Here is a 25,967-nt window from a genome sequence, read left to right as displayed (position 1 = left end):
TTGCTTTTTTTTTTTTTTTTTTTTAACTGATGGCGAATCAGTGACTTTGTAGTGCTTTCTGACTGGCAAACTAATACAACTGCCACCTCGGTTCTCATCAAGTACTTCAACCTTGGACCTCCCACATGTACCTCTTTCGACTATTTCATTTTGGTGAAATGGGTTATTTACTAAATCACAGGAGGAGCCAAAGCTCTGTTTTAGTGATGTGCTGAGTGGAAAGCAGTGGAAAAGAAAGGACCTAGGAAGAAACAAATGCCACAAATGTTAACTTTTTCAGCTGTTATATCTTTCATGTAATTTCCTGCAGTTTTCACTTCATTTTGTTACATATTCTGCATTAGACTTCGATGTTCAATATGAAAGATATGCTCATGATATGTTCTGTGTAGCACAGTTAATGAATAAGGTCTTGTGGAAAAAATTCTGGTTGCTAAAATGTCAGCCATGAAACAAAATGGAAACTAGTCAAATTTTTAATTCTGGGATTTCTAGGGGAGCTTAGGACTGGAAATTAGTAGTGATATATTATAAAATAACTTTTTATTGCTATGTTTTTTAATAACTTCTTTAATATTTATAGTTTTTGAAATAACTTTATACACTGGGGCACATTCTTTATGACCATTTCTTTTGTAATTCCTGGTTTGTGACTGTATTTCTAACAAGGAAGATAAATAAGGTCATTCTGAGTATTGATTTACTTAAAGGCATGCTAACCAAGTAGTTAAACACAGCTCTTTTCCATAAATGAAAGTAAAATATTCATTAACTAATTAATAATAGGCAGTTTTTCTAGTTGATATATAGATGTGACTGAGGTTTACATATGGCATACTCTATATCATTACATGGTCCACTTAGAAACATAAAATTAAACCAAATGTAAATTTAAAAATGCATAACAGTGTTATACAGTATATATACTGTATAAAAGAGACTGTTTATATTATGTTCAAGGCATTATTTTAAAAGCATGAAACCTGGATACAATGTAATACCCCAGAAAATAGTTGAGTAGAGAACATGCTTTGTACATTAAAAGAAATAGACGAGCTTTTCATGGAATCTTCTAAGATAATAATTGTGTGAGAATATATATAATCTATACATGTGTGTATATGTATATATATATAAAATTGTGTGAGTATATATATAATATTCTATATTAATACTAAAATAAGTCGGGAGGGTGGGGTTGGGTTGGGGTTTTTTTTGCACAAGTCTAATGAAGGCAGTTGTATTCTAACAATCCAACAGACATTCTAAGATGCAGTTACTTGAGGCAGCAAATATGCCTTAATTAAAAATCCATGACCGATTGTTTTGTGGGTTGTGAGAACATCTGCTAACATCTTGGTAGATACCATAGAACATTTACACTTATGGAGATAGCAGTCATAATCCTTCTTTTGCCTTGCATGGTAGGATGACTGGAGCTGTTTTCATTTCAATATTACTTTCAGGTTTGGTAATCGAAAATATATACTCAGGGTACCCCAAGGATATCCCAGTTACGCACTACATGTTAATTGAGAGGAGATTGTTGAAAGAATCAGAGATTTTGAGTTTACATTGCATGTGATGCATAATGAAGGGGGTTTATGCAGGTAGGTATTTCCCTTGTTCTCTGGTTATGTACTTCCTCAATCTTGCTGATTATATAACTGATAATTTTAGAAACAACATATTATTTTTTTCTACCTTGTTGTCTCCATGTTTTGTGTGTACTTTTGCTTTGGTTGCTGGTCTGTGGCCATTAAATGTCCAAAGTCTCTCCAAAGTTTGCAGAACTGTTTGTGGCAACTATTCATAAATGCAGGCAATTAGGTGGAATTAATGCAAGGGTTGAGTGAATAATGGTAATGACACCCAGAATCCCCAGGAGCAGTTGCAACAGGCAGCTCAGGTAAATCAAATGGCACAAAAGAGAACACATTCCTGGCTTTTAGTTGCATGCAACGCACAGACCTCAGCTGTTTGCTGTGTTGTACATCTTGTATTATTTCTTCAGTCTTTCAGTCTACCTGATAATTTTCATGGCAGATATAGCATAAGAATTTGAGGATCTCTATCCTGAGTTTAACATTCAAGTTGCTATCCTCTACTGCCAGTAAATGACTTACACTACTACTTAGCCATAGGGGTTTCTCTTATGGGCAGAGAACACTGGCTGTGGCAATCTGAATGACTTCAGGAGGCTGATGCTTGCAGCGTAAACTGAGAGGCAGTTGTTCTCTCCCTGTCAGAAAGGCTGCTTCCCCATCATCTGAAAACATATATCTGTGTTATTGACATATACTGCATATAACTGAGAAATAAAGAGTACTGAGCTCTGTAGCTTGAAAGTGAAAAAACAAGCCTGATGTGTACTCACCAACATTTGATTGCTGGCAGCACTTAGGTAATACACTCTAGCATTTATTTATTTATTTATTTTTCCTAAGGGTAATATAATGCTGCTTTAAGTTTTTGTTGTGAATATGGCCTTGAATTTAGCAAAAAACTTCACTCATAAATGTCAAGTATAACTCAGTTAATTAATCAGAGGCAAGCTTGCCAAAACAGATTTAGGTAAGTACCTGCTTTATTACTTCAGTTGAATGTACCTATGACCAATAAATAAATGACTTTAGTAAAACAAAATGGTAATTTATCTGTTCTTAATTTTTAAATTTCTCTGTAGGCTGGTAGCTTACCAGTTTTAACAGGACTGTCCTGTGGTGCAGATACTGATCCACTGGCAGTGGGTTACAGTCCCAGTCTATACCGAAGGCATAGCACCTCACCACTGGAAGAATCAGCACCATGAGCATATTCCCACATGGCCACTCACCGTGGCTTCACTAACTCCCTAGGGCAGTCTCAGTTTGAAAAGCTGGCACTACATTTTGAGGGCAAAACATGGAAATTGTGATTGAGATTTTTCTCCAAATCCATATTCCTTAAAGACTAGAGAATTCTCAAAAATGAAAAATGCAAATTCATCTTGAATGGAAAGTAAAGGTTAGATGCAGGCACACATAATTTAAAATTGACACATTATATATTTAATAGCTCTTACTGTAGTGACAGGTAAAATCCCTTTAATACAGCTGTTTACACTTTATTTATGATACTATTTGCTGAGTAGAAAGTATGACCACTCATGAATGTAATCACTTTTCTTTTGGATGGCACTTCAGGGTTCAATTTGTAACTGAAGAGCTAAAAGTAGGAGCTGCTGCCACATCCGATGGGAGTTCCAGTCCCATCCTCTGTGTTAACGCCGGGTGAGAGCCTGCTGATCAGTTTGTTGTAAGGTTTAGGGAACTGCAGTCTAACCTCTCCTTGTTGAACAGCGTTGACTTAGTATGTCACTATTGCTATGGTCAGCAGAAAATGAGAGGAAACATATATTTTCCTAAACCAAGGAAAATGGTGTCCGTCATCTGAGGGAGCCCCCACAGCCCCTGGCCCAGGCCAGGAGCAGCAGGAGCCGACGGGTCTCAGTGCACCGATCAGGGAACACTCCATCCCCAGAACGGGCGGGATTGGCTGAGCCCTCCTGCACATGCTGCCTCAGATAATCCACCCGGCAGCTCAGAAGCTTCCAGAAGGGGAGGTGAGGGCTGTCAGGCAGGGCGGGGGCTGGTTAGGGTGGGAAGCGCCACTGGCAGCACTCATGGCACATCCTCAGGCGGGGGCTGTCCTGCAGTGCAAAGCGAGCCGTGTTTGCCACAGAAGGTTGCAGCGGGGAGGTTTATGTTTCTGAATGCGTTTGCCGCCTTTGTGGAAACCCAGTGTGGCAAAGTGCAAAGGCAGCAATGTTCTTCCTCATGTCCTGCTCTGAGTACGAGGCACTAGGTAGTTCAGCAGTGCTTACAAGAGATCTGAAGTAAAGCCAGGTACTGTAGTACACAACCAAGCTGATACCGAACATTGGGCTGCTGTAAGCTTTCGTGGTTGGGGCAGCTCCTGGCTGGGAGCTTCCTGCAGGGTTCCAAAGTGGTGAGGAGACGTGGGCTGCAGGGTTCCAGAGCGGTGAGGAGACGTGGGCTGCAGAGATATGAGACCTCCCTGAAGTTGAGACTAGGTGCCCTAAATGATTGCAGTGAACAGTACAGCTTCTGGAACGGTGAAATTGCAGCCTCCTCACCAGAGGAAACCTGCTGTGGTTTCTGTGCCTGGCATGAGGTGCAGGAAGGTGATGTAAACCTGAAGCCGTGGCTTTCTGGATAAGTGCCATATGCTGGGAACAATGCAAATTGCATCTGCTGTCTTTACCTCATCATTCTAGTGGTAGGAAAACAAAAATTAAGTAAATATTAAAAAAAAAAAAAAAAGGAAGGGGATATTGGCAGATTTGACTCAGGCTTCTGACCAGCTATACTGGCTGGTGGATTCTGAATTAAAAGTTCACTAGAATGTATAAATACAGCTAAGGGTCTAATCAGTTTATTCCTGATAATTTACCAAGATTATATCTTTGTGTAATTGTTTTTTGTATGACAGATCTTCAGCTCTATTCTCTCTATGATAGAGTCTAAACATAGACTGAAATAACCATAAACATAATCAGAAACAGCGGTTTCAGTATGAACAATGGAATGCTATTGGCTTTTTGGAGGTTGCTCATCTGGACATTCATCCAGTCTGTTTGTTTCTTCTTTTTAATGTTTACTGAATATTTAACACTTACTATACATACAGTGCTCCTCTACATGCTTTTTTAAAAGTCAGTAGTATTTCCAGAAGATGTAGGAATGCAATAGCAATATGAACGGGTTTGTATTATATACTCATCAAATAATGAAGATTTTTTTCTGAACTGTAAGCAATTCAATTATTTTGTTTCTGAAATAAATTAAGTAAAGCTTATTGAGTCCAATCAGCCCTTGTTTCTAGGGAACTGTAGTTCAATTTCATTTTTAATTAGATTGAACATTGCAAATTTCTTAGCAGTGGTAAGCAAAATCTGGCAATAAAATATGCACTCAATTTGTATTAAAAGTTCCTAAAATCTCATGTAGGGAACTGGCAGTATATCTGGCTTACGTTTAATTGTCCAAGTACCTTATTGTGAAAAATTCCATTTTTAAAAACTGCCGATGTGTAACAAATTACTTTTCTTTGATAAAACTGTATAGATGATGAGCAGACAGCAAATAGGAAGAAGTATGGGACAAAGCATTTAGTTCTTTGTAAGCTTAATACCACGTTTAGGAACATGACGTTAAAAATTTTTCTGTGCAAGGATTACAGGATTAAGCCAACCTGTTTTTTGGGTTAGAGAGGCAGGGGGCCAGGATGAATTTGCAAGTAGTTTTTCCTCAACTACTGTGGCAGTCCAGAGGCTAATGCCTAGATTTCCACTCAAACTAGTAGATGACAAGCTGAATTGTGATTCAGCATTACACATGAGTGCTTGGAAACTCTTCATCCAGTTTGAGTTCTACCAGTTTATGGTAGCTCTAATTTATTCAGCATTTTATTCCTTTTGTTGGTGTTTCCATCAGCTTTGCACTGTAGAAGCTGCTGCTCTTCGCATGGGTGCTGTGATTCCCCATGCTGATTGCCTCTCTTGTGTTTTCTTTGCTTTCCTTTTTTTGTTTTGTGGCTATATGCCATCTTATCCATGTTCAGACAGTGCTGCTGGGCTTCATTACAAAAGGCAGGTACTCTGGACAAGGTGGCCGTTCTGCAGCTTTTGAATGTAGTTCATAGGAAATGACATGGCTGTGTCACAGACAACATCCCTAGCTATAGGGAGTAATTTCCAGCAGGGATTCAGGCCAGCATCATTAGAACATGTGGGACATGTTAGAACATGATTTTGTTATGTTTGAGGGGGGTTTATTGTTTGCTTGTTTGCCTCAGAGAATGAAAAGGGTCAGCTATACGTATGGTAATGGATAATTGGTGTTTGAGAGATATCTGTGGGAAGGCTGGGTATGCACATTTCATTGCATGACAGCTTAGTTGCTCTTCTGCTGCAAGAGCAATTCTACTGGGGTCAAAGGATTTTAAGGACTCCCCATAGCACATCTAACATGAACAGGGGTTGAACTAGCATGGAGATTTAATACTACTCCAAATTGATGGGCTAGGAGCATTGAAGCCTATTTTACTTCCCTCCAGTAGTTTCTTTTTTAGTTAGTCACACTAAGAATAAACAACTTAACTTATTTGCTTCTAAAAGCTGTTACTCATGACCCTTCACAAACCAGTTTTCTTGTGGTTAGTGCAAATTTACAAGTCTTCTGCCCTTGAATAGCACTTATCTGAAAGAATGTAGTTAAAAATATAACTGATGGTATATTGTGTACAAAGCAGCTCTTGCTCCTCACTGCCATACAGCCCCATCACTTATGCAGGCTGTTATGATTGATATTCTAAGGCTTCTTGCATTCCCTCCTCCTTTTTCTCCCATATTCTATCAGACATCCAGGAAATACAAGGGGGAAATCTCCTCTCCTTATAAATCAGTTTTAGAAATGAAAATGACCAAATTCTGTAAATTTAAAATTTTGAAGGACAGTTTCAATTTAGAAACTGATTAATAAAAATGCCTTGAAAAAAGCATAGGCATGCATGTCAGAGTCTTTCCTCAAATAAATGCACTGCATGTTTCTCTGATAGTAAGTAAATCAGAGTTTTAAAGTTCTTGCCATGATGCAAACCAAGTATTTGATCTTCTGCTGTTCATATGTATTGCACTCTATGTCAGGTGTAATTTCTTGAATTCAATGGAGTATGTTTTCTACCTTCTAAGACTTTTATGGGAATAGCCTGTAATTTATCAGATCCCCATTGTCTGCATTTCTAGCTTTTTGAAGTTTTACTTAGCTTAACCCTTTTCCTAGTCCTGTTTCTTCAATATAGCAATAGTGTCATTCCTTAGACAAGGGCAGTGTTCAAGTTGAATAGGAAAGATGTATTTCTTTTCATCATCCCCATGTGGTCAGCCATTAAACTGGCTGTGTCCTCCATCTTTTACTATCTTAACATAGCACCTTGAGGATTGATCAGCAAAACCCAAAACTTCTTTAGATAGAGTTTTAACACAGAATTATTTTGGATGCTGTCCCTGCATCTCTGTGATGGGAAATATAGAAGCATGATTGAACATTAAGTGCAATATTAAAATATAAAGCGGAAGCCAAACTGGATCTTTGCCCACTTTACCTGTTAAAAATATGCAACTTGGATGAGTGATATAAAAATTAAGGTATGTGTATCTAGGTGGGTTTTTTCTTCACTGAGTCTTGTTCGTGTTACTACTGCATCTTCCAAGTAATCTGTCTTATAGTGCGTAATTGAGAGGACAGTGGCATCTAATTAAATGTGCAGTATGCAAAGTCTTATTTTTCTACTCTAACAATCTGTTTAAGAAATAAGAAGATGTTCTGTCAGTGAAGTCTTCCAGCAGTTTCAATGGCCCTTTCCCCTTGCTTGGTGATTTTACATACTGCCAATTAGTAAAATTAGATGGGAGATCCTTTCAGAGCGTCATGATTTTAATTGGAGCTTCAGTAGAAAAGAGTAATTAATAACTTGTAACCTGTCCAGCTAGTAAAGTTGTGTCTCAGCTTAATGAACCATGGGTTTTGCATGTTGCACTGTGAATTGAAAATGCAGTAGTTAAAAACTAGCTACTGTTATTTGTCATTTAATTCTGGTCATTTCATTGAGGTATAATGACAATAGGAGATAGAACTTCTGTAAATTTTTATGAATGTTTAACCTGGAACAGAATATGTAATAGGTATATGTATGTATTTTTCTTACATGTTTGAGATATTTTACCTTTGCCTCTGAAATATTGTTTTGTATTGTTTGAATCTTTTTTTTTTTTCCAATGGTCCATATGTATTATGACCTTGAATATAAAATACTGCATGCATTTTTGTGTGTAAGAGGTGGAGAAAAGGGGATGACAAGTATATACAGGCAATCAACATATAAGTGAGAATATCCAAGAAGGTTTTGTTTCATTAATGCATTATGTCCAGGTTTTACTGTGTTAACACCTGAATGGACTTCTAGTAAGCAGTGCTATTATGAATCTGGCATTAGGAAGAGGAAAACTTTGGCCTGAAGTGGTATGGAAGAGGTTGTATGCTAGGCTAAAAACATAGTCATCCAGTATGAATTTTGCTGTACTGTCAGTAGCTGACAGTTAAAGGCCTTTGTAGTCTAATGAACTGTGATGTCATTTACACTAACACAGACATTGTGTAAAATATAATTTGTTTAATTTGGGGTGTGTATTTAAGGAGTGCAAACTGCTCTATTAAGCTTAAAAATCTCCTGTGCTTAAACATTCTATATGTGCCTGTAGCTAAAGCATGTTTAATCTCTTCTTTTAGGGTTCTGTTACTTTGCCAGACATAGACATATCTTGATATATATATTGCCTTTTATATTTTTTTTTTACAATAAAATGGGTGATAAAAGTTATGAAAGAAGATAAATACTTGCTTAATTTACTACTTAAAGTTTTGTTGCCTTGGTATACCCCCTCTCCAGAGAGTCTTGGTTCCTTTTTAATTATTGTTACTTTTGATAGTGACTGGAATTTCCAGGGTTTAATATAAATAATTTCACAGAGATTGGGTATATAATCTTCATGGAACTGACATCAATCGGAAACTTCTGGTGTACAGCATAATTGCTTTGATTCTGGTTTACACAAGAGCCTCTTGCTGCCATGTTGTAGTAAGACAGTAGAAGGGCCTCAGAAACATGTACGTAGTTTCAATGAACACCCTAATACTATTTATTAATGTATGTATCTATGTACAGGAGTGAGGATACAGCCAAGGCACAACTTTCAGTAATGTGAAATACATGCACATGAATACCTTCTGAAGATGAAAACTATGTTTTGAGGCACTTTTGATGTGAAACAGCATGGTGTGCTACAGGTGTTTTTGAAATGTAGACTTTTAAATTATACTAGGATAGTATTGAAAATATGTGATAACGAAGTGAAAAAGAAATCTTAAATACTGTTGTTCAGCTAGTTTGTGTTGGTTTTTTTTACTGATACATTTTAACCATTATGTAACAATTGAAAACCTGAATGCTTATGTAATGTAGTTGAAAACAGAATTAGATCTAATAAAAAAATGACACTTGATTTCCATTGAACCCAGTATTGCGAAGTAAAATGTAACAGAAGGGAACCTATAGTAAATTGAAGAGATCTGGTTGATCCCCGCCCCAGCACTAGAGTTTGATTTATAACATGCTGAAAAACTCTTTTAGATGTATATACAAGTAGTGAAATGCATTTGGAAGTCGCTGTCATTTAAATTAACTTTTCCAGACAGTGTTAGTGCTACTTGTTTTGTGTAAGGATAGAAACTTTCATGACAACAGTCACTTATTACATAGAATTGTAAAACAATATATCCTGTACTGAACTGCATTATTCTTCATAATGTATCATTTGATAAACCAACAAGTTTTTCCATGGGTTAGTGAACAGGTTTTTCACTTTGTTTCTTGAAGTTGGATTTTATGATGTCTAAATCACGGTCCAAGTTTCTGTATCCTTTTCAATCTGTCACACTCTCTCTTGTGATTTCTTGCATGGTTTTCCCCCTTTCCATTAAGGGGTAAGCTCTCCAGATTTTATTAATGCCTTTGCAGTGTGGTGCATTAGCAGGATCTGCCTCTTGTCTACTCAATATCCCATTTTCATTAAACTTGTAGAAATATACTGAGATATTTCCTCCTGTCATGTAAGTCTTCTGTGCCAGTGGTTCAATCATTACTGTGGATCAAGTCACATAAATAGACAAGCATAGAAACCAGACCAAAGAAGTGTTACAGAAGTGGTATTTTATCAGTTAACGGGGCTGGTATTATGCCTTATAAAGCATAGCCTGTACAACTGTAGGGGAGGGATAAAGGGAAGAGAGATGGCTTTCCGCAGGAGAGAAAGGAAGACAAACAGCAATGCTGATACTGTAGCGGTCTGCACATTTAGCAGCATGACTGATTGTAAAAAAGTTTCACAAAGACGAAGAACTGTCTAGACAGTGGCACAGAAAGGTTGTCTGAAGGTTTGGCCATATCGTGGGACCATTTGCAAATATAGTGGGAAAAATTGCTAGTAATGAGAAGCTATTTTAATATGTAATTGGTAGGTTGATGGAATCCACAGTTACCACATCAGGTGTGTTGTTGTTTTTTGTTTTTTGTTGGTTGTGGGGGTTTTTTTGTTTGTTTTGTTTTGGTTTTGGTTTTGTTTTTTTTTCCCCGATGTGTTACTAATCATCATTAGTCCTCACTTTTCGGAATATAATATGTTGTGGTGCTCCTCATCTGTTGATCGTGCATTACTATGTTGTAAATTGTTTGTAAAGAGACTATTACTTGGAATCAGCTAAAGGGAGAGAAAAGATGTTGTGGTCATTTAATTGTCTTTAAGCCATTAGGGTCTTGATGAATCAGAGAAGGTTGGGTTTTCGATTTCATTGAGTGACTAGGTTAGGAAGCCCTTTCTTAGCTATCTCTACACTATTACTTGCTGTGATCCAGATGAGACCAAAGTGTGATGTGCTTTTCTGCTCTCTGCCTGGGAGATGGCAGCTCAAACTCAACCCCAGATGTGGCTCCCATGAACAGAACATCAGAACAGTGCTGATGCTGTCAGGCTTTATTTTCAGCTAAAAAGCCAGAGTACTACTTACACAGCTACATGCCTCAATGTGCATGTTTTTAATCCTTTGAGGCTTCATGGTTAGCAGGAAACCTGTCCAATGTGCTCTCTGGACAAGGATGATGCCTGATTACCCAATTGTTCTGCTTTTTGATGCTTGGGAGGTGCAAGGATAGTCTCAGCTGGAAAGAGGAGACCAGGGGAAATGATCTTCAGCAAGGTAGACTTTGCTCTCAGCTGAAAGATAACAATACAGCTTGAGGCCGGTACCTGCTGCATTGCTTCCCTGTTTATGACAGGGCAGCTCTTACTCTTTATGCTGGAGTTTCATACAGAGAGGCTGTAGTCTCTTCTCTTTTGTAGGTTTGTTTCTGTATTCAGATCACTAACATAACCCCCCTGATGAAGCATTCGTTCAGGCACACGCTAGGCTCAGATGAGATACAACACATTAAAGTCAGGTGTGAGAGGTAGTGGCCCCCTGCTTTCCAGCGAAGAGTCATGCTCAGCTTCCCTATTTTTAACCTAATGTCTATTTGTCAGTAGGTTTGTGGCCAACGCCAAACAGTAAAGCTTGGCTCCTGTGTGCAGTGCAGACCTGGTCTCTGTTACCTGCGTGTCAATACAAAAGATAAATGTTTTCTCTGCGGCATTCAGAGGTGGTGCAGTTAAATGGAGAAGTACCTTTGAGATTTCCTGTTAGGGCAAAACCAAGTTCTTCAGACTACTGGAGTCTGCCTGTATAAAGAATTGGTTGCGTTTACTCTTCCATATCAGTTATCTTGTTCTTATGTCCACAATGTGTTATTAGTGTGCCCTCTTAATGTATCTAAAGCTATCGATGTTATAGTTACTGTACTTTCTGTTCAAGCAGTACCTTATTATATAAGGAGATCCCTGAGTTAAAATGAAGGATTCCAAAATCACTAGTCACTACTTAAAGATGTGTCTTTTCACTGCTTCAGCCGCATCATCTTTAAAGGGTAATTTAATAGTGCCTTAAGGTGTGTAGAGTTTACAAGGCTGATCTGTCCCCATGTATGTGACAGAGCTTTTTATAAAGCAGCAAGTGTCTCATGAGATTAAACTGAGTTGGGAATGCTTTTTGGGGTAATTTCATGTACTGGATTGAAAGAGTTAGTGGTTTAAAGTGAGTCTAGAAACTGAAGATTTAAGCAGCCATAAACAATGAAAGGGTTAACAATGGGCATCAGTATCTCTTTTCTTGTCAAGGGTTCTGCTGTTTCCCTTTTATTCTGACACGTCTGCGGCTTTGGGAGAGGGAGGACGCATACACCTAAAACCATAAGGAGCAGATTCTGTTGTTGGTTGGTTCTACCATCTAAAATAATCCATTGGTTTGAACAGATGTGTACCAGTGTACCTGAAGGGACATAATCTACAATCTTTAGCCATGTAAACAACCTCTTCCTCAGATTCTTCGTGCTAGGGCTCTTTATGGCTGTTAAGGTGTTGACTTATTTAAGATGAAGATGGAAGCAACAGTACTAATTTTTTGTTGGCGTAGTTGTGATGTCACTATTGCAAAGTTGAAAGGCAGCAATTATAGCTGAAATCTGAAAGCTGTTCTGTAACTTCATGTGAACAACACAACTCCTTACTAGAGATTGTAGCCATGGCAGCAGTGGTTGCTGCACTTTGTGAATAACAACCGTGTGGTTACCTTCTCTCAGTGAAACAGGAATTTAATAGTGATTAAGTACAAAGTTTTTAAAACTTTTTTTTAAAAAAACCCAGAAAACACTGCATCTGTATTCTGTATCTTCTATGCTATTAAGATTAGAGATGAATAAAAAGGTACTGGATATGGATGCAGGAAAAGACAATTGTTAATTTAAATTCTGGCTATTACATCATTTAGCTATGATGCATCCTGCTCTTCCTATAGTCTCCCCACCCCCTGGATTTTGTAAATCCTGGCTAAATGTATGCATATGAAAGTGATTTGGAAACAGAACAATACCATAATAAATGAACCTACCATTTTGGAAATGTTTATGCCTCTGTTACATTTAAGGACTGTGATACATTTTTATTCTTTTACATTTTTAACTGTGCTAGTCACGTTCTGACTCTGCACACTCATCTGAATAGAGTTCTTTCAAAGACACTATCCCTTTTCATCTAGGGTTTGCTTTGAATAAGGTATGTAAGATTACACAGGTGATTCATAGGTTCACTTACATGTGTTTATCTGAATTCAGACTGCAGTGTTAAAATTTTGGTGAATCACATAATTACATGTTTACTTATAGAAATGGCAAATAGTACGCTGCTATTTTGTTACATTTTTTTTCCCCATCTTAATTTTCAAGAAAAGCAGAACTAAACATCAGACGCTTTTGAGGCTTAAACCAAATGCCGTATATTCATGTAATTTACATACTTGTAAAGCCACAGAGAACTACACATAAACAATTCTTAAAACCGACAGCTAGGAAATAAATCAAATATATATATGTATGTATACACACAGAAGAAAAATGAAGGGTCTAAAATACAGAAGAAGGACAACTGACCTGAGAAATGGAGGTATAGTAATGAGTTCTCGGGTTCCTAAAGAATCAGATCTGTGTAGTCCAGAAACCTAATGTACTTGCAAGCGTTCCTCAGACCACTTGGAGCTATTTGGAAAGCCATCAGTAGAGCATACTGAATAGAAAGATAATCCTTAAATACCACAATTACTACTGTCTGAAAAATTAATGTAGTTTTGTGTCACTTTTGTAGTCTTCAGTCAATTCCAAATATGCAGAGCATGACACAGAAAGGTCATCTCATTTCATGGGAGTATTTGTGACGTTACAATTTGATTTCATATGATTCAGAATAAAATCCCTTTATTTTTCCATTCTCTATGAAAGAGAAAACCAGATTTTTTTTCAGACAGAATTGATCTATAGGCTCCTGCAAGTGAAGGTGCTTGGATTCTTTTGTCCTTGACTTTGGGGAAGTTGCCTGATTTGCTGCCCCAGATCTATAGATTTTTGGAAAGGCTAGTTACCATTACCAACTCAAGCTGTGATGTTCTGATGAGACAGAATAAAAACTGTCTGACAGAAGCCAGACTCTTAAGGTTTGAGCAAGTTGTACTGCGCCTTTTTTTTTTTTCTTTTCTTTTCTTTTAATTCTGTAAACACGTTTTGGTTTTTTTTTTCTTGACTGAAGAGTAACTGTGTCCAGAAATCCTGTGGCAGACTGCACTTATGCATGTCCTTGAAGAGGTAAGTTAAGCGGGAATGTCGTACTGCTAGTAATATGGGAAATACGGAAGATCTACTGAAGATGTTTTAATGAGACTAGTTTCACAACTAAGGCATTTTCAAGGTGTTATGTATATCACATAAAAATATGTTACGGTTGTATGTCTAGCAAGTGTCCAATGAGTTGGGACAAAGGTGGCTCCACTTGTAGCTCTTTGTGTACATTACTGAATGCCAGTGCCTCATCTGAATATAGTCTCCAACACACCAGCCTTGTCTGACTGTCACAATGAAAGAGTTGAAGATGGAACAGTTGCAAATCTCAAATGCAGTTGTAGTGAGTGTTAGCACTGTTTCCTCAACAGGAAGAATGCTACATATAATTTAAAAATAAGAATTATTTTTGTCATTAGGCTTTGAATGTGGCTTTTGACAGGAATTTGGGAAACATGACTTGCCTTTAGTGCTTCAGGGTTTGATTTTGTCTTTTCAAAGCATAACTGATGTTTTATATTACAAGCAGTTCGGAGCTGCACCTGTCTTTATTTGCTTTGTGCATAGCATAGTTGGTGAGACCCTGATATGTGACAAAGCCTCTATCTCAACAGTAATTAAAATAAATAATGTGTCCTGACATAGTTGTTGTTAATTGTCACCTATGTTGTTTTGTTCCCTCAGCTTTCTCTGTTAGAAGATGCAGGATTTGGTGGTGTTCTTCTTTACATCGATCCTTGTGACTTACCAAAGACTACAGATCTTGATGATAAAGCTTTTATGGTTTCCTTGAATAGTGGAGGAGATCCATCAACACCTGGTTATGCCAGCATTGGTAAGTACTGTTCAAGGCACATTCAGTTAATGGTCATTTTAATTCTTTGTAGATTCTAAGTATGGGATTTAAAACACTCAACAAAATTCTGCCTGAAAGAGAAACTCAGTAAGAGAACACTGTAATGCTCAAAGGATGGCATTCAATCTCAAAAGTGCTTTACTCTAAACTCTTAGCACAAAGCCTGTACTCTGAATAATTTATTTTGTTGCTTTTTTCTATTTGTGTATACACACACTGAACCATTATTCCGGCCTGCTTATTCCTAACCCATGAAAAAAAAAACAAACCTGTGAAATACTAATTCAGTGGTTTTTGAGCAGGTTCCACGGGCTCTGTCCCAACTGAAAGAAGTATTCTTCCCTTCCTTCTATATTCCAGTTTCATGGTCTTGGTAATGGAAACTTTGGTGCATGGATGCAAGTGCAATGCAATCAGAAATTTATATGGTAAAAGATTTAAGAAAAAATAATGTTCATAGTATCTATGTGCTGTTACCACTTGAATAGAATGTGTTCATTTAGCCTCATCTCAGTTCTGCCTGGCTAGACTTGGTTATCAGTTTGTGCTTCTCTAAAGACATGTGTTGTCGAAGTATGGGAAATAAAGAAATGATTTTAAGGAACTACATAGCCTTTTATAAGTTTAAGGTGTGTTTTGTTTTTTGGTTTTTTTAAAGCAATGCTAACAATAAATAGAAGCAGCAGCATATTTGACTCGTATGTGCTACTTAAATCTCTGTTCTGACAGTTCAGTGAATGTGTGTTCTGCTTCCCTGCTGCCTTTTCAGCTTTACAACCCCTTTTACTATCTAACTATTTGGAAATGTATTAAGCAGCAGTCTATGAGTTTGTGACAAGGCTTCATCAAGAATATTTGGTCTGGTTACTAGCTCAGACATCTAAAGTCTGACTTGAATTGGCACTAAATCAACTGAGGCAACACTGAGATACTTCATGACTAGAATGGCAGAAAATAGAAATATTTGCCTGGTTGTCAAAGAAGGGTGTTAGCTATTCACAGCATGAATGCCTTGACAGCTCAGTGGGAAAGAAATTGCACATTTTCTCAGTGTCTCAGTGTACCTGACCCAGTGTTCTTAAAAGTGCCCTGGGAGCTACAGAGGTAAATGTAACACTCTTCAAGCTTTATTCTTGCTCATTTCATGGAACTATTTGAAAAACAGTTTGTTGCTTATCTGTCTGGCTGACTCCTTGATGTTTTATTTACTCTTCATGAAAAGTAAAGCTAATTAAAACAGATACATCAACATGAAGATGCCATTTCAGTGTCTAAACCTTATGCGTTGGTTTTCCATCAGTAAATTATCTCATTGGCAGTGTGCATTCCAATCTCCAGTTTGAGAAAAAGAAGCTTAATTATATGGAAAGTGGTGATGAAAGTACATTGATTGTTTCTGCTATAACCCTTAGTGTGGTTTGTCTGTGGTTTTAAGTCTCTGAGCAACATTCATAAACAAGAAGAGGCTCTCATTTTCCTAAAATCATTTATATTTTGATCTGGAAAGAGTTCAAAGGAACATGTGAGGAAACTCTTTGTTATGGTTATGTCACTGGAAGGTAGATCAGATGGAAGTAATTTCTGTGTTTCTGATGATGATTTTCTTCTCTGGAAAATATGAATCAATTTGGTTAGAGGTAACTTATGCCTGGGACGAATACAAATACCTCTGGAGCACAGACTTTTGCCTGAGAGATATGCTTGCGTGTAAGGTAGTTAAACTGACTACAGGTAGAACGTAAGTGCCAGATACCCAGGGTTGCCCCTATCTCTGTGATTCACAGAGTATAACATGCACTACAAGAGATTTTATTGGAGGCTCCTGCTTAAGTTATTGGCATATCTTTGATACCATCTGTACTTCACAGATTGCCAAAAGAACTGTTACTATTACAGTCTCAGAGACTGCTCCTACCACCATTCTCCCTTTTACTAAGAAATTCCAGCTGAGTGATCCAAAGTTATGCTTGTATTAGATGAATGAAAGGTACAAAACTTGTATTTTCATGCTACTGCCTATGTTTCTTGCATTCTTTTAGTCTGAAAACAAATTTCTCTGTGGCATCAGAGTATTGAACTACTTCAGTTTTCTTCCTAGGGGGAAAAAAAAAACAAACCACAACAAAAAACCCCCACCAAACCTTCAGGAAATGATAGCATTTACAGGTCTCTTTGCAAAGTTGACAGCATTTTCAAATGGGGTTTATGTAATAATTCAGAGAGAACTTTGGAGTTCTCGTGAGATTTTAGCTCAAATTTCCTAATTCATGAATTCCTCTGCATATGAATCATTTTAGAATGTACAGAAATAGCTTGAGGATGGGTTTGAGATGCCTACTACCTATCAGTTGAACGATTTTTTTTAATCACTGTTTGATAAAAGGAAAAAAAATAATAGTGTGGAAAGGGAAGTGAACAGCACTTATGTAAAAGTTTCGGAAGCCTTGATAATTCTTCTGTTCTTAAGACTCTCCCAATCCTACATCATATCAGTCCTGAAACAATGATACGAGCCTTTCTGAGCATCCGTTCTGTCTTGCTGATACTGATTGCCAAAGACTGGTATCCTCCATTTTCAGAAATCTTTCTTCCCTCTTCCTGATCTTGAAATGAAACAGATCCAATGGGCGGGACTCAAGGAATTAAACACAAGGGACTGAGAAGTTTGAGAGCAAAATGAGACACTTCTGTGGCAAAAATTATCCTGAAAACAGAAGAATAGCAAAAAACTTGAGTGACTTCCCCCACCTACTTCCCCCCCCCTTCATTTTGACTTTCTGAATGCTGCACTTCTTTCACCTACCTTTGCTTGGCAGACACATATTAGATTTCTCCATTGCTAGACTTCAGAGCCATTTTAAACCACATTTGTTTCCACACAGAAAATGGCTCAGTAAACAAATATGGATAGAACCTCTTTGTCAATCCTAGTATGCAAATCGAAAAGTGTTATTGTGATAAGCATTAAGAACCCTGCCCCTGAGATAAGGTACCTCATAATAGAATCCCTTTCTGTGCAGTAGTGGAATAGAATTTCATGGAGAATTCAGACAGCATCATAGAAAACACTGTTAGCCTAAAAATGCTGAAATATAACACCTGTAAAATAGAATCTTATGCTATCGGTTGGAGTTTCAAGTGTAATGTTTTTTTAGAGTACTGTTAAGCAAATAGTAAGGCAAAGTGGTATATCTGGAAGTAGTCCATGCTTCGGGTCATTGTTAACAGCTAGCTGGTCATGTGAGCCGTGTTACAGGGATTTGGGTGAATAATCATAGTAGCACGGGGAAAATGCACAGCGTCCCTAGAATTCCGAATAGTGAATATTATTCTGGTAGAGGAATTGACATTACTCCTCAAACATTGCTAATAGGATTTTTTTCAGAGGATTTTTTTTGCAGGAAAGAGGAGGAATTGGTGAGGTGTTGGTCCACTACAGCCACAGCTGAGCCTATCAGCGAAGTTGGTGGTGCCTCTGAAAATGTATTTAAGAAAGGGCAAGAATTCTGAACAGGCAGGGGAATGAAACTTGAGCCTAGAAAAAGGCAGGGTGAAGGTGCTGGTTTGATCTTTTTTGTTTTGTTTCTTACTATCCAGATCTGTTTAAATTGGCAGCTGTTGACACTGTTTTGCCTGCAGAGGTAATTGAAGAGTGATCTCCCTGTTTATCTTGACCAATAAGCTTTTCCATACTGTTGAGCATGGGGAGTGAGACTGTGGCTGGGGATATGTCAGGGAGCAGGCCAAGGTTGACCCACCACACAGTGTTCTTCATGTTTTGATAAATTACAGCAAAAGTTAAAGGACACCAAATATGATTCATAAAATCTTTATTTTTAATTATTTTTTTCATAATTTATATATTTTTTTAATAAACTCTAGTCATGTCATTCTTTAGTTGAGCTTAGCCAGTTATTCTGCAGTGAATATAGGGAACTATTGCAACTACTTGGAATATTGGTAAGTACATGCTGTGATGGAAATGTATGCCTGCTTTATTTTTAGTCAGCCCTTTGATTCTGTATGTTTATGTGCTTCCTGCCTCATATCTGAATTTGTCCTTACTGTCCTTTACTTCATATTTTACTCCTCTGAAACAAACAGCTGAGCAGAAGTTAACGGGAAAATAGAACACTGTATAAAAGTTTTAAGCATGCATACCAGTATGCTCTAAAATGTTTTGTTATAAATCATCATGACTTCTTACAAGATGTCCTCAGCTCTGGTTTGTCTGTTTTTTGAAAGAACAAAACACAGTTACAAGGATAGTTCTGTGCTTCTCTTTGCACGCATTTGTTGCAGAAATGATCCCGGGAATATTATTTTTAATGTTTTTTTTCAAAAGCTGTGTTTACTTTCTAAATGAACTACAGAGATAACTTGGTTTAAAATGACTGTCTACATTCAGACTTTTGGCTTTTTCATTTTGTTTTATTTAAGTTTATATTAAGACTGAAGCTGGGGAGAAAGTTTACAATGCCATATTTTGATTTGGGGTTGGGGGGGGTGTGTTTACATATACCCTTGATCATTTTATTTTTTTACTTATGTGTAATTTTAGTGTTTGCCATAAAAAACCTCCCACACTTCATTATCAACTACAGTGCTTTATCAGCTATACTGTGTTATTTTCTGTATGAAAAAAAAAAAAAAATCTGGGCTAATGATGTAAATCTTGGGAAAATACTGGCTGTTGAATAGTGAGCACTGTAAGTAATAATTTCAGCAGATTTTCAATAATACTTCTAGCACTAAGGGTTCAAAAGGTGTCTGAATCCATGATCTGCCTTTTCATATTTCTCAGGATACAATAAAATAACTAAATTTGTATTTAAGTACCAAATTACATGATCTGAGTTTTTTGGGTTTTGTGGGTTTTAGTTTTCCCTCCTGTCTGTCTTTCAATTGGTGTTGCATGTATTTAATCTGAGAAAATCAGTTGGACATCAAGATATTTTAGGCTCACATGTTTGAGTGTGTGTACTTCTGTATAGTATATCAGAAACAATTTAATCTTCTGTTAAGCTGCCTATAATTTTATCTTTCAGGGAGGAAACAAATTTGAATTGAAAATACAGTGATTTTATCAATTAAAGTATTAGAAGAGGAGGGAAGGAATTATTGCCAATAGTACTGCAATAGTTTGCTAGCAACAATTCTATCATTTTACTCTTGATGCCATGATGAAACATATGGTCAAAACTTTTCTTAATTTCAAACAGAAAATTATAAAGACCAGTGAATTTAAAACAGCAGTGGAATGTACAAGTGGTAAATGCCAAATTATTTGAATAATAAGAAATAACCGCTTCCTATCCAGCAGAACTAGTTCAGTGGAAAACATACTTCCTAGATACATCCTGACATCTTGAAAGCTGGAGAGGACTCCTCAGTATTTTTGACATTTCAGACAAGCTGCTAAACAGCCTTGACTCTCAACAGAACGTTTTCCAGTGAAACTACTTTGTCTCATCCAGCAAAAGTAGCATTTTAAATGGTGTCCAGCTTAAATTTTTGAAGCTACTCACAACTGACTTTAGCATATTTAAATCTTTTGTGCAGTCGTGATTGAAAATAATCCTGCCATAGCTTTACCGATACAGTGTTTCAGCTCACTATAATTTGTGCAAGTAAGCTAATTTGTTATGTACTTACAGAAGAGCAAACATCACTGTATGCCAGTAAGTCTAGCTGCTGTATTGGAATCTGCTACTACAAAAACACAGGTGCCTGCAGAGTCTGTTTGAAATCAATTGTCTTTGCATGGGCTGAGAATCCAGGACAGGAAGCTTTTTTTATAGCATCAGGAAGTTTCGAGGACCCCCTTGCACTCCCATATGGGAGTGTTAAGAAGCATATGAGACCAAAGACAGATTATTAAAGAAATATTTTACTAGATTTATGTGTTTGTGGATCAGGAAAGGAATTACTTTTGTTTCTTTATTTGCAAAGGTAGCGGGATGAATAGTTGTGCATTTGCTCATCTAGCAATATATAATGATGCATTTTAAGAACCGGTGAAACTCTGAACTGACAGTCAGCTAGAGGCCAGTTTTATGGACCACTTGCTCTGTTGACAGTAATTTGTTACTTAACACCCTTCTCTGTCCATTATTGTGGTTTCTTCCAGTCCTGTATCTTTCACAGCTTTTTTCAGTGGCTTTGTTGTGTTTCAGGTGGGCTGTATTTGTTTATTCTCTTTTTCCTAAAACCCAATTAATCTAATGTTTCTTGAGATTAATTTTATGCAGCAGCATCTAGCAGATAGGCAGGAAAGTTTGGCAGTAATTGTACATGAAATCTGAGTTTAGAGCAAAAAACGTGTAGAAATAACAAACCAATAAAGTCAGTTCCAGGTTTCTACCATTTGCAGTCTGTAAACACATTTCTTTATTCACTGCAACTGAAACACTTGGTTGTACTGATGTCAAAGTTATGATGACACCTCCCCACTGCAAGCAAGCCACAGTGGTATTGCTGGTGTTTGGGGATCCAGAAAGGGCTTAGAACAGTAGGAAGTTATCTTTTCAGCAGAATTCTATTTGAAGGCTCCAAACCTCTGGTTACAGTATTACAGTAAAACAGCTTCATTTTCCTAGGCCTATTTTTCATGTATTTCTAATACTTGAGTCTAATTATCACCATCTTCATTTCAGGTGATATATTGTACATTCTGAAAAATTATGCTTGTCACAATTTAAAAGATTCTCTCTTAATATTGCTGTTCAGGCAGCTTAGATTTAAAACTGGCCGTTCATTTTTCAATGAAGAGTTAAATTCTTTTAAAAGAAATGCTGGGAGGCAGATTATGTGTGTGAATTCAGGCTGAATATAGTGTTTAGTTTTGTTTTTGTTTTTAGTTTTTGTTTAGCAGAAAGGGAATTTTTAAAAGTCATTAATTTCCTTTTTAAATTTTCAAAACTTGAACTTTTCCCCTTCTGTTTAAAAGCTGATGAAATGAAGGGAAAAGCAAAAGGTTTAAGTGAACATTTTGAACATAATGGACCAAATTCACTATTAGTTGTGCCTTTGACTGATTTATTTTGTATGTACAAAGCAAGTACCTGTTTCGGAGATGACTGTGTTTTCTAGCTAATATACACCTCAGAGTAAAAAGCAGGCATTTCTGGTAGGTGGTACTAATTATTAATGCTGCTGTAATGGCCAGAAACACCTGTCTTGAAGTACAAATTCTGGTCAGATTCAACCAAATTATTTTGACCATGTAGAAGCTAAGGGGAAAATTTTCAGAACCGGAATGACTGTAAAGCAGTTTAGGTATCCCTCACAGGAAGATAAAGCAGATAGTATAGCTTTATAGATATGTATAAGTAAAAGAACTGTAATTACTAATAAAGGTTTCTTAACTTTCCCATATATTTGTGTGTGTGTGTAATACAATGGTATTTTCTCCTCTTAGCACTCCTGTGCGCAAGTTGGGATACTACAGTGTAACTCTTACGTATTGCAGAATTAACACCTGCAAGTGCACCTGCATAGCATCAAAAACACCATAAAGTCAGCTGGGTGATTGTTTAAGCAATTAAAGTTGTAATTAGTTTTATAATTATTTTTTTCTAGTGCAGTTTGAATGCTGCAAGACAGAATAAACCAAACCATCTTTAATTCAACTTGATCTCTGTTCCAGCCCACTGCTTACTCTATAGAGCAGCTGCATAAAAAAGATAATAGTACCTCTTCCCACTTCCAGACAGGTAGAAACTCCCTTAGAAGAAAACCTAATCATCTTAAAATGGAGATGTGGAAAATATTTTTTGTTACATAAATATATGCTATCATATCGTATAGCACTGTTCTGCAGAACACTACAAGTAATACATCGCAGTTTGTGTCTGGCCAATTTTCAGAAGCATTTTCCTTGTACTTTTCATTTTCAGATTGTTTTTTCAGATTTTCAGTGTTTTCCTTCCCTTCAGAAACAGAAGAATGCTCTACCCAGGGTGACTGAGAAGTGGGCAGGGAAAAAAAAAAAAAGGAGAAGCTGTTGTATGATGATGGTTTAGTTGGTTAGCTAATAACAATATGAGTGGTGCAGGAAGCTTATGAGACGACAGGGTAATCAGTGTATATATATCAAATTTAGTCAAAACCATCTAAACATATTGGGAGTGGGGGGGTGGTGATTTCAGTGACAGTGTGCTCCAGAGCATGGTGTATCATGGAGTGGTTGGATGTCTCTGATACTGATGCCAGGAAAGGAATAACAGCCCTTCTTCCAGAAGGAAAAAAAAAAAAAAATCATAAATTAGTTGAACTTGGAAGTGACCTGTGGAGATCATTGAAGTACAAGCTGCCTGCTCAAAGCAGACTCAACTAGACCAGGTTGCCTAGGACATTGTACTGTGTTGGGTTTTGAGCATCTCCAGGCACATGTCAAAACCTCTCTGGGCAACCTCTTTCAGTGCTTGACCACCCTCACATAGAATACCTTTCTTTATGCTTAAGCCAAATTTTGTGTATTTCAGTTTCCTCCTCCATTCCCTGAATACCACTGGAGAATAATTTGGCTCCATCTTCTTTCACACTCCCATCAAGTCTTTACACCCATAGGTAAGATCTCTGCAGGTCTTCTCTGTTCAAGAATAAGCAATCCCACATCTCTCAGCCATTCCTCATATGTTGAATGCTCCAACCCCTTAGTCATCTTCATGGCCATTCACTGCACTCACTCCACAATGTCTGTGTCGCTTCTGTAGAGACTCCAGGGGTCGTTTCACCAGTGATGAGTGGAGGAGAAGAATCGCCTCCCTTGACCTGCTGGCAACGCTCTTTCTGATACAGCCCAGGCTGCTGTTGGTCACCTGTGCTGCCAGGGCACATTGCTGGCTCGTCCTCACACTGTCTACTAGGACCCACAGGTCGTTTTCTGTCAAGGTGTGCTCCAGCCGGTCATCCTCCAGTGGGTACTGGTGTGTAGGCTTATTCCTTCCCCATGCAGGATGCTGCCTTTCCCTTTCTTGAACTTCATGAGACTCTGGCAGCCCATTCGTCCAGGTTATTGAGGTCCCTCTGAATTACAGCACTTCCATCTGGTCTATCAGCCACTCCTCCCTCTTTTGTATCTTTCTCAAACTTGCCAGTCGTTTCATTGTAGGGGGCTATCAGGTTGCTCAGACATGATTTTCCCTTTGTAAATCCATTCATACTACTCCAGATGTTCTTCCTGTCCCTCATATTTTTGGAAATGATTTCCAAGATTATTTGCTCTATCACCTTCCCAAGGACTAATGTATGGCTGATATTGGGTCCTCCTGCTTGAAGGTGATATGAATGATATTTGCTTTTGTCATGTCCTCATGAACCTCTTCGCATTGCTATGAAATTTCTGAGCTTCTTATGGCCTTGCAATGACATCCATGAGCTCGCTCATCACCCAGCGTTCCCAGCCACATCAGGGCTTGCCCTGATGGGTTAATTTACATCTTCCTCTGTCTGGTGCTCTCTTAAGCAGTTTCTTTCCTTTCTCATTCCTCTCAGTATCACGAGCTACACTTGTTACTGCAGTTTGGATGCTGAAGGATAGTGGTAGATAAGGTTTCTTAGGTTATGGCAGAATGTGGCCTTACAAAAGGCATTTGGAGCAGGCAAAAAGTAAGACGTCATGTCCAATGGTGTTCCATGGATAGGAAGATCTTCCTCTGCCTGGTTAACCTCCATTGTGTGGTCCTTAGGTGTGATGTTATGAATCACTATAGAGATATTCCTAAATACACTCAATAGGATTGTAGGCTTGGTGATTCCTTTCTATTAAGGGATGTTAGATTCGTGTACAAAGTTGCAAGACTCCTTTATGTAAGAGACTGCATCAGTTTTGATGCAAAGCTGTTCTGTCCTCTAGTAAAACAATTTAAAATGCTCTGGTGTTTGTTTTGTGAAAGCATGGAGCTGCATTTTGGGAACGGGTAGTACTGAAAAAAGTATTTGTGGGTAGAGATGGCCAGGAGCCAGTCATGCAGTACAAAAGAATTTTGTAAATGTGGGATTATTTGTGTAACAAGGAGGCAGTCACAGTTTACAAAGCTTCTTTCATCGGCACTTTTGGAGTAGTCCTGTATGCCGTGATGCCAGTCAATATTTGCTCTGTGATGGGTGCAATACCGGAATGAGAAACAGTTTGTTGTCAGATGTTTTTATTATCTGACACTTTTTCTCATGTGCAAAGCTGGGCTCTAAGAATGATTTGAATAACCCTTTGAAACTTTGATAACTGTTTCGATTTCAATTAGAACAAATATATGCATATAATGTGTGTAATTTCTAGTACCCCTTATATGCTAATTTTACATAGCTGAACAGGTGGGTCTGTTGAGTTAGCGGGGAAGAAAGAGTGAACCCTCTTGGGTTATTTAAAAACTCACTGAAGCCATAGATCTTTTGGAGTAGTGATATAATGATTTACATATTTATTTAAAATATTTTGCTATAGGGACCACCCTTTACAAAACACGTAATGAACAAATGCTTGTGCTGCCTGCTTGGGAGGTTGTTAGGTTTTTTTCTTACAGCAGATATCAGCTAACGCTGACACATGGTTACAATCTATTCCTTTCTGGTATAATGCTCATAATAAGGGAACTAATCTTAGAACAGCTGGCCTACTCATGTTTTAAAATGCCTAGGGTTTGCGGTCTTTCACTTGATTTCCAAGCATCAGCAGTCCTTCAACTAGTCAACGGTGTGATTTCTGCCAAGCCCAGGTTAATGTCGGACTGCAAGGGATTTTCAGCAATATTTTGCACACTCAGAGAACTGAACCACACACTGCCAAAGGCTTCAGCAATTAAAATTTGGGCAGTAGTAATTTTCTGTGTAGTATAAAACCTGTTTTGCTTTTTTAGTACTAAAAGAAGTGTAAAGGTGAGGTAAAACTTAAGAAGTAATTCCCTTGTCAGTCAGCTCTGCTCCCTCCCAAAATAGCTGCATTAGATGTGACTCTAAGTTTTGCTGGTAAATGGCAAAATATTTCTCTGAGCAGTAGTATTATGTGCTAATTCACTGAAAAAAACACATACATCGCCTGACATGGACTGTCCTGAGGAATGTTTTAAAAGTTCCTCCAAAAGAGAAAGTACAGACTTCGAGAAGATAGTGTAAGTGAAATATTTCTTGAGTTAAAATTAGGTGACTCGGGTATAAGGAGAGTTGTATAAAGGTTGTATACAGAATTTTGTAACAGTAGTTTTGATTCTTTATTAAAAAGTAGGTGGCAGGAAGGATT

General features: G+C 37.6%; 1 protein-coding gene across 6 annotated transcripts in view; it reads left to right on the top strand.

The window, feature by feature from the left end:
* NAALADL2 (N-acetylated alpha-linked acidic dipeptidase like 2) overlaps window positions 1-25,967 on the top strand; it is a 504,203-nt gene that overhangs the window by 299,798 nt on the left and 178,438 nt on the right. For all 6 annotated transcript variants that reach the window (XM_055723677.1, XM_055723680.1, XM_055723679.1 and 3 more), the window contains one exon: window positions 14,557-14,707. In XM_055723677.1, the coding sequence (XP_055579652.1) occupies window positions 14,557-14,707 (151 nt within the window). The remainder of the gene's footprint in view (window positions 1-14,556; window positions 14,708-25,967) is intronic.

This window comes from Falco cherrug, chromosome 11, assembly GCF_023634085.1.
Source record: "Falco cherrug isolate bFalChe1 chromosome 11, bFalChe1.pri, whole genome shotgun sequence".
Lineage (NCBI taxonomy): Eukaryota > Metazoa > Chordata > Aves > Falconiformes > Falconidae > Falco > Falco cherrug.
The sequence above is the reverse complement of the archived record's forward strand: the minus strand, read 5'-3'. Positions and strand labels throughout refer to the sequence as shown.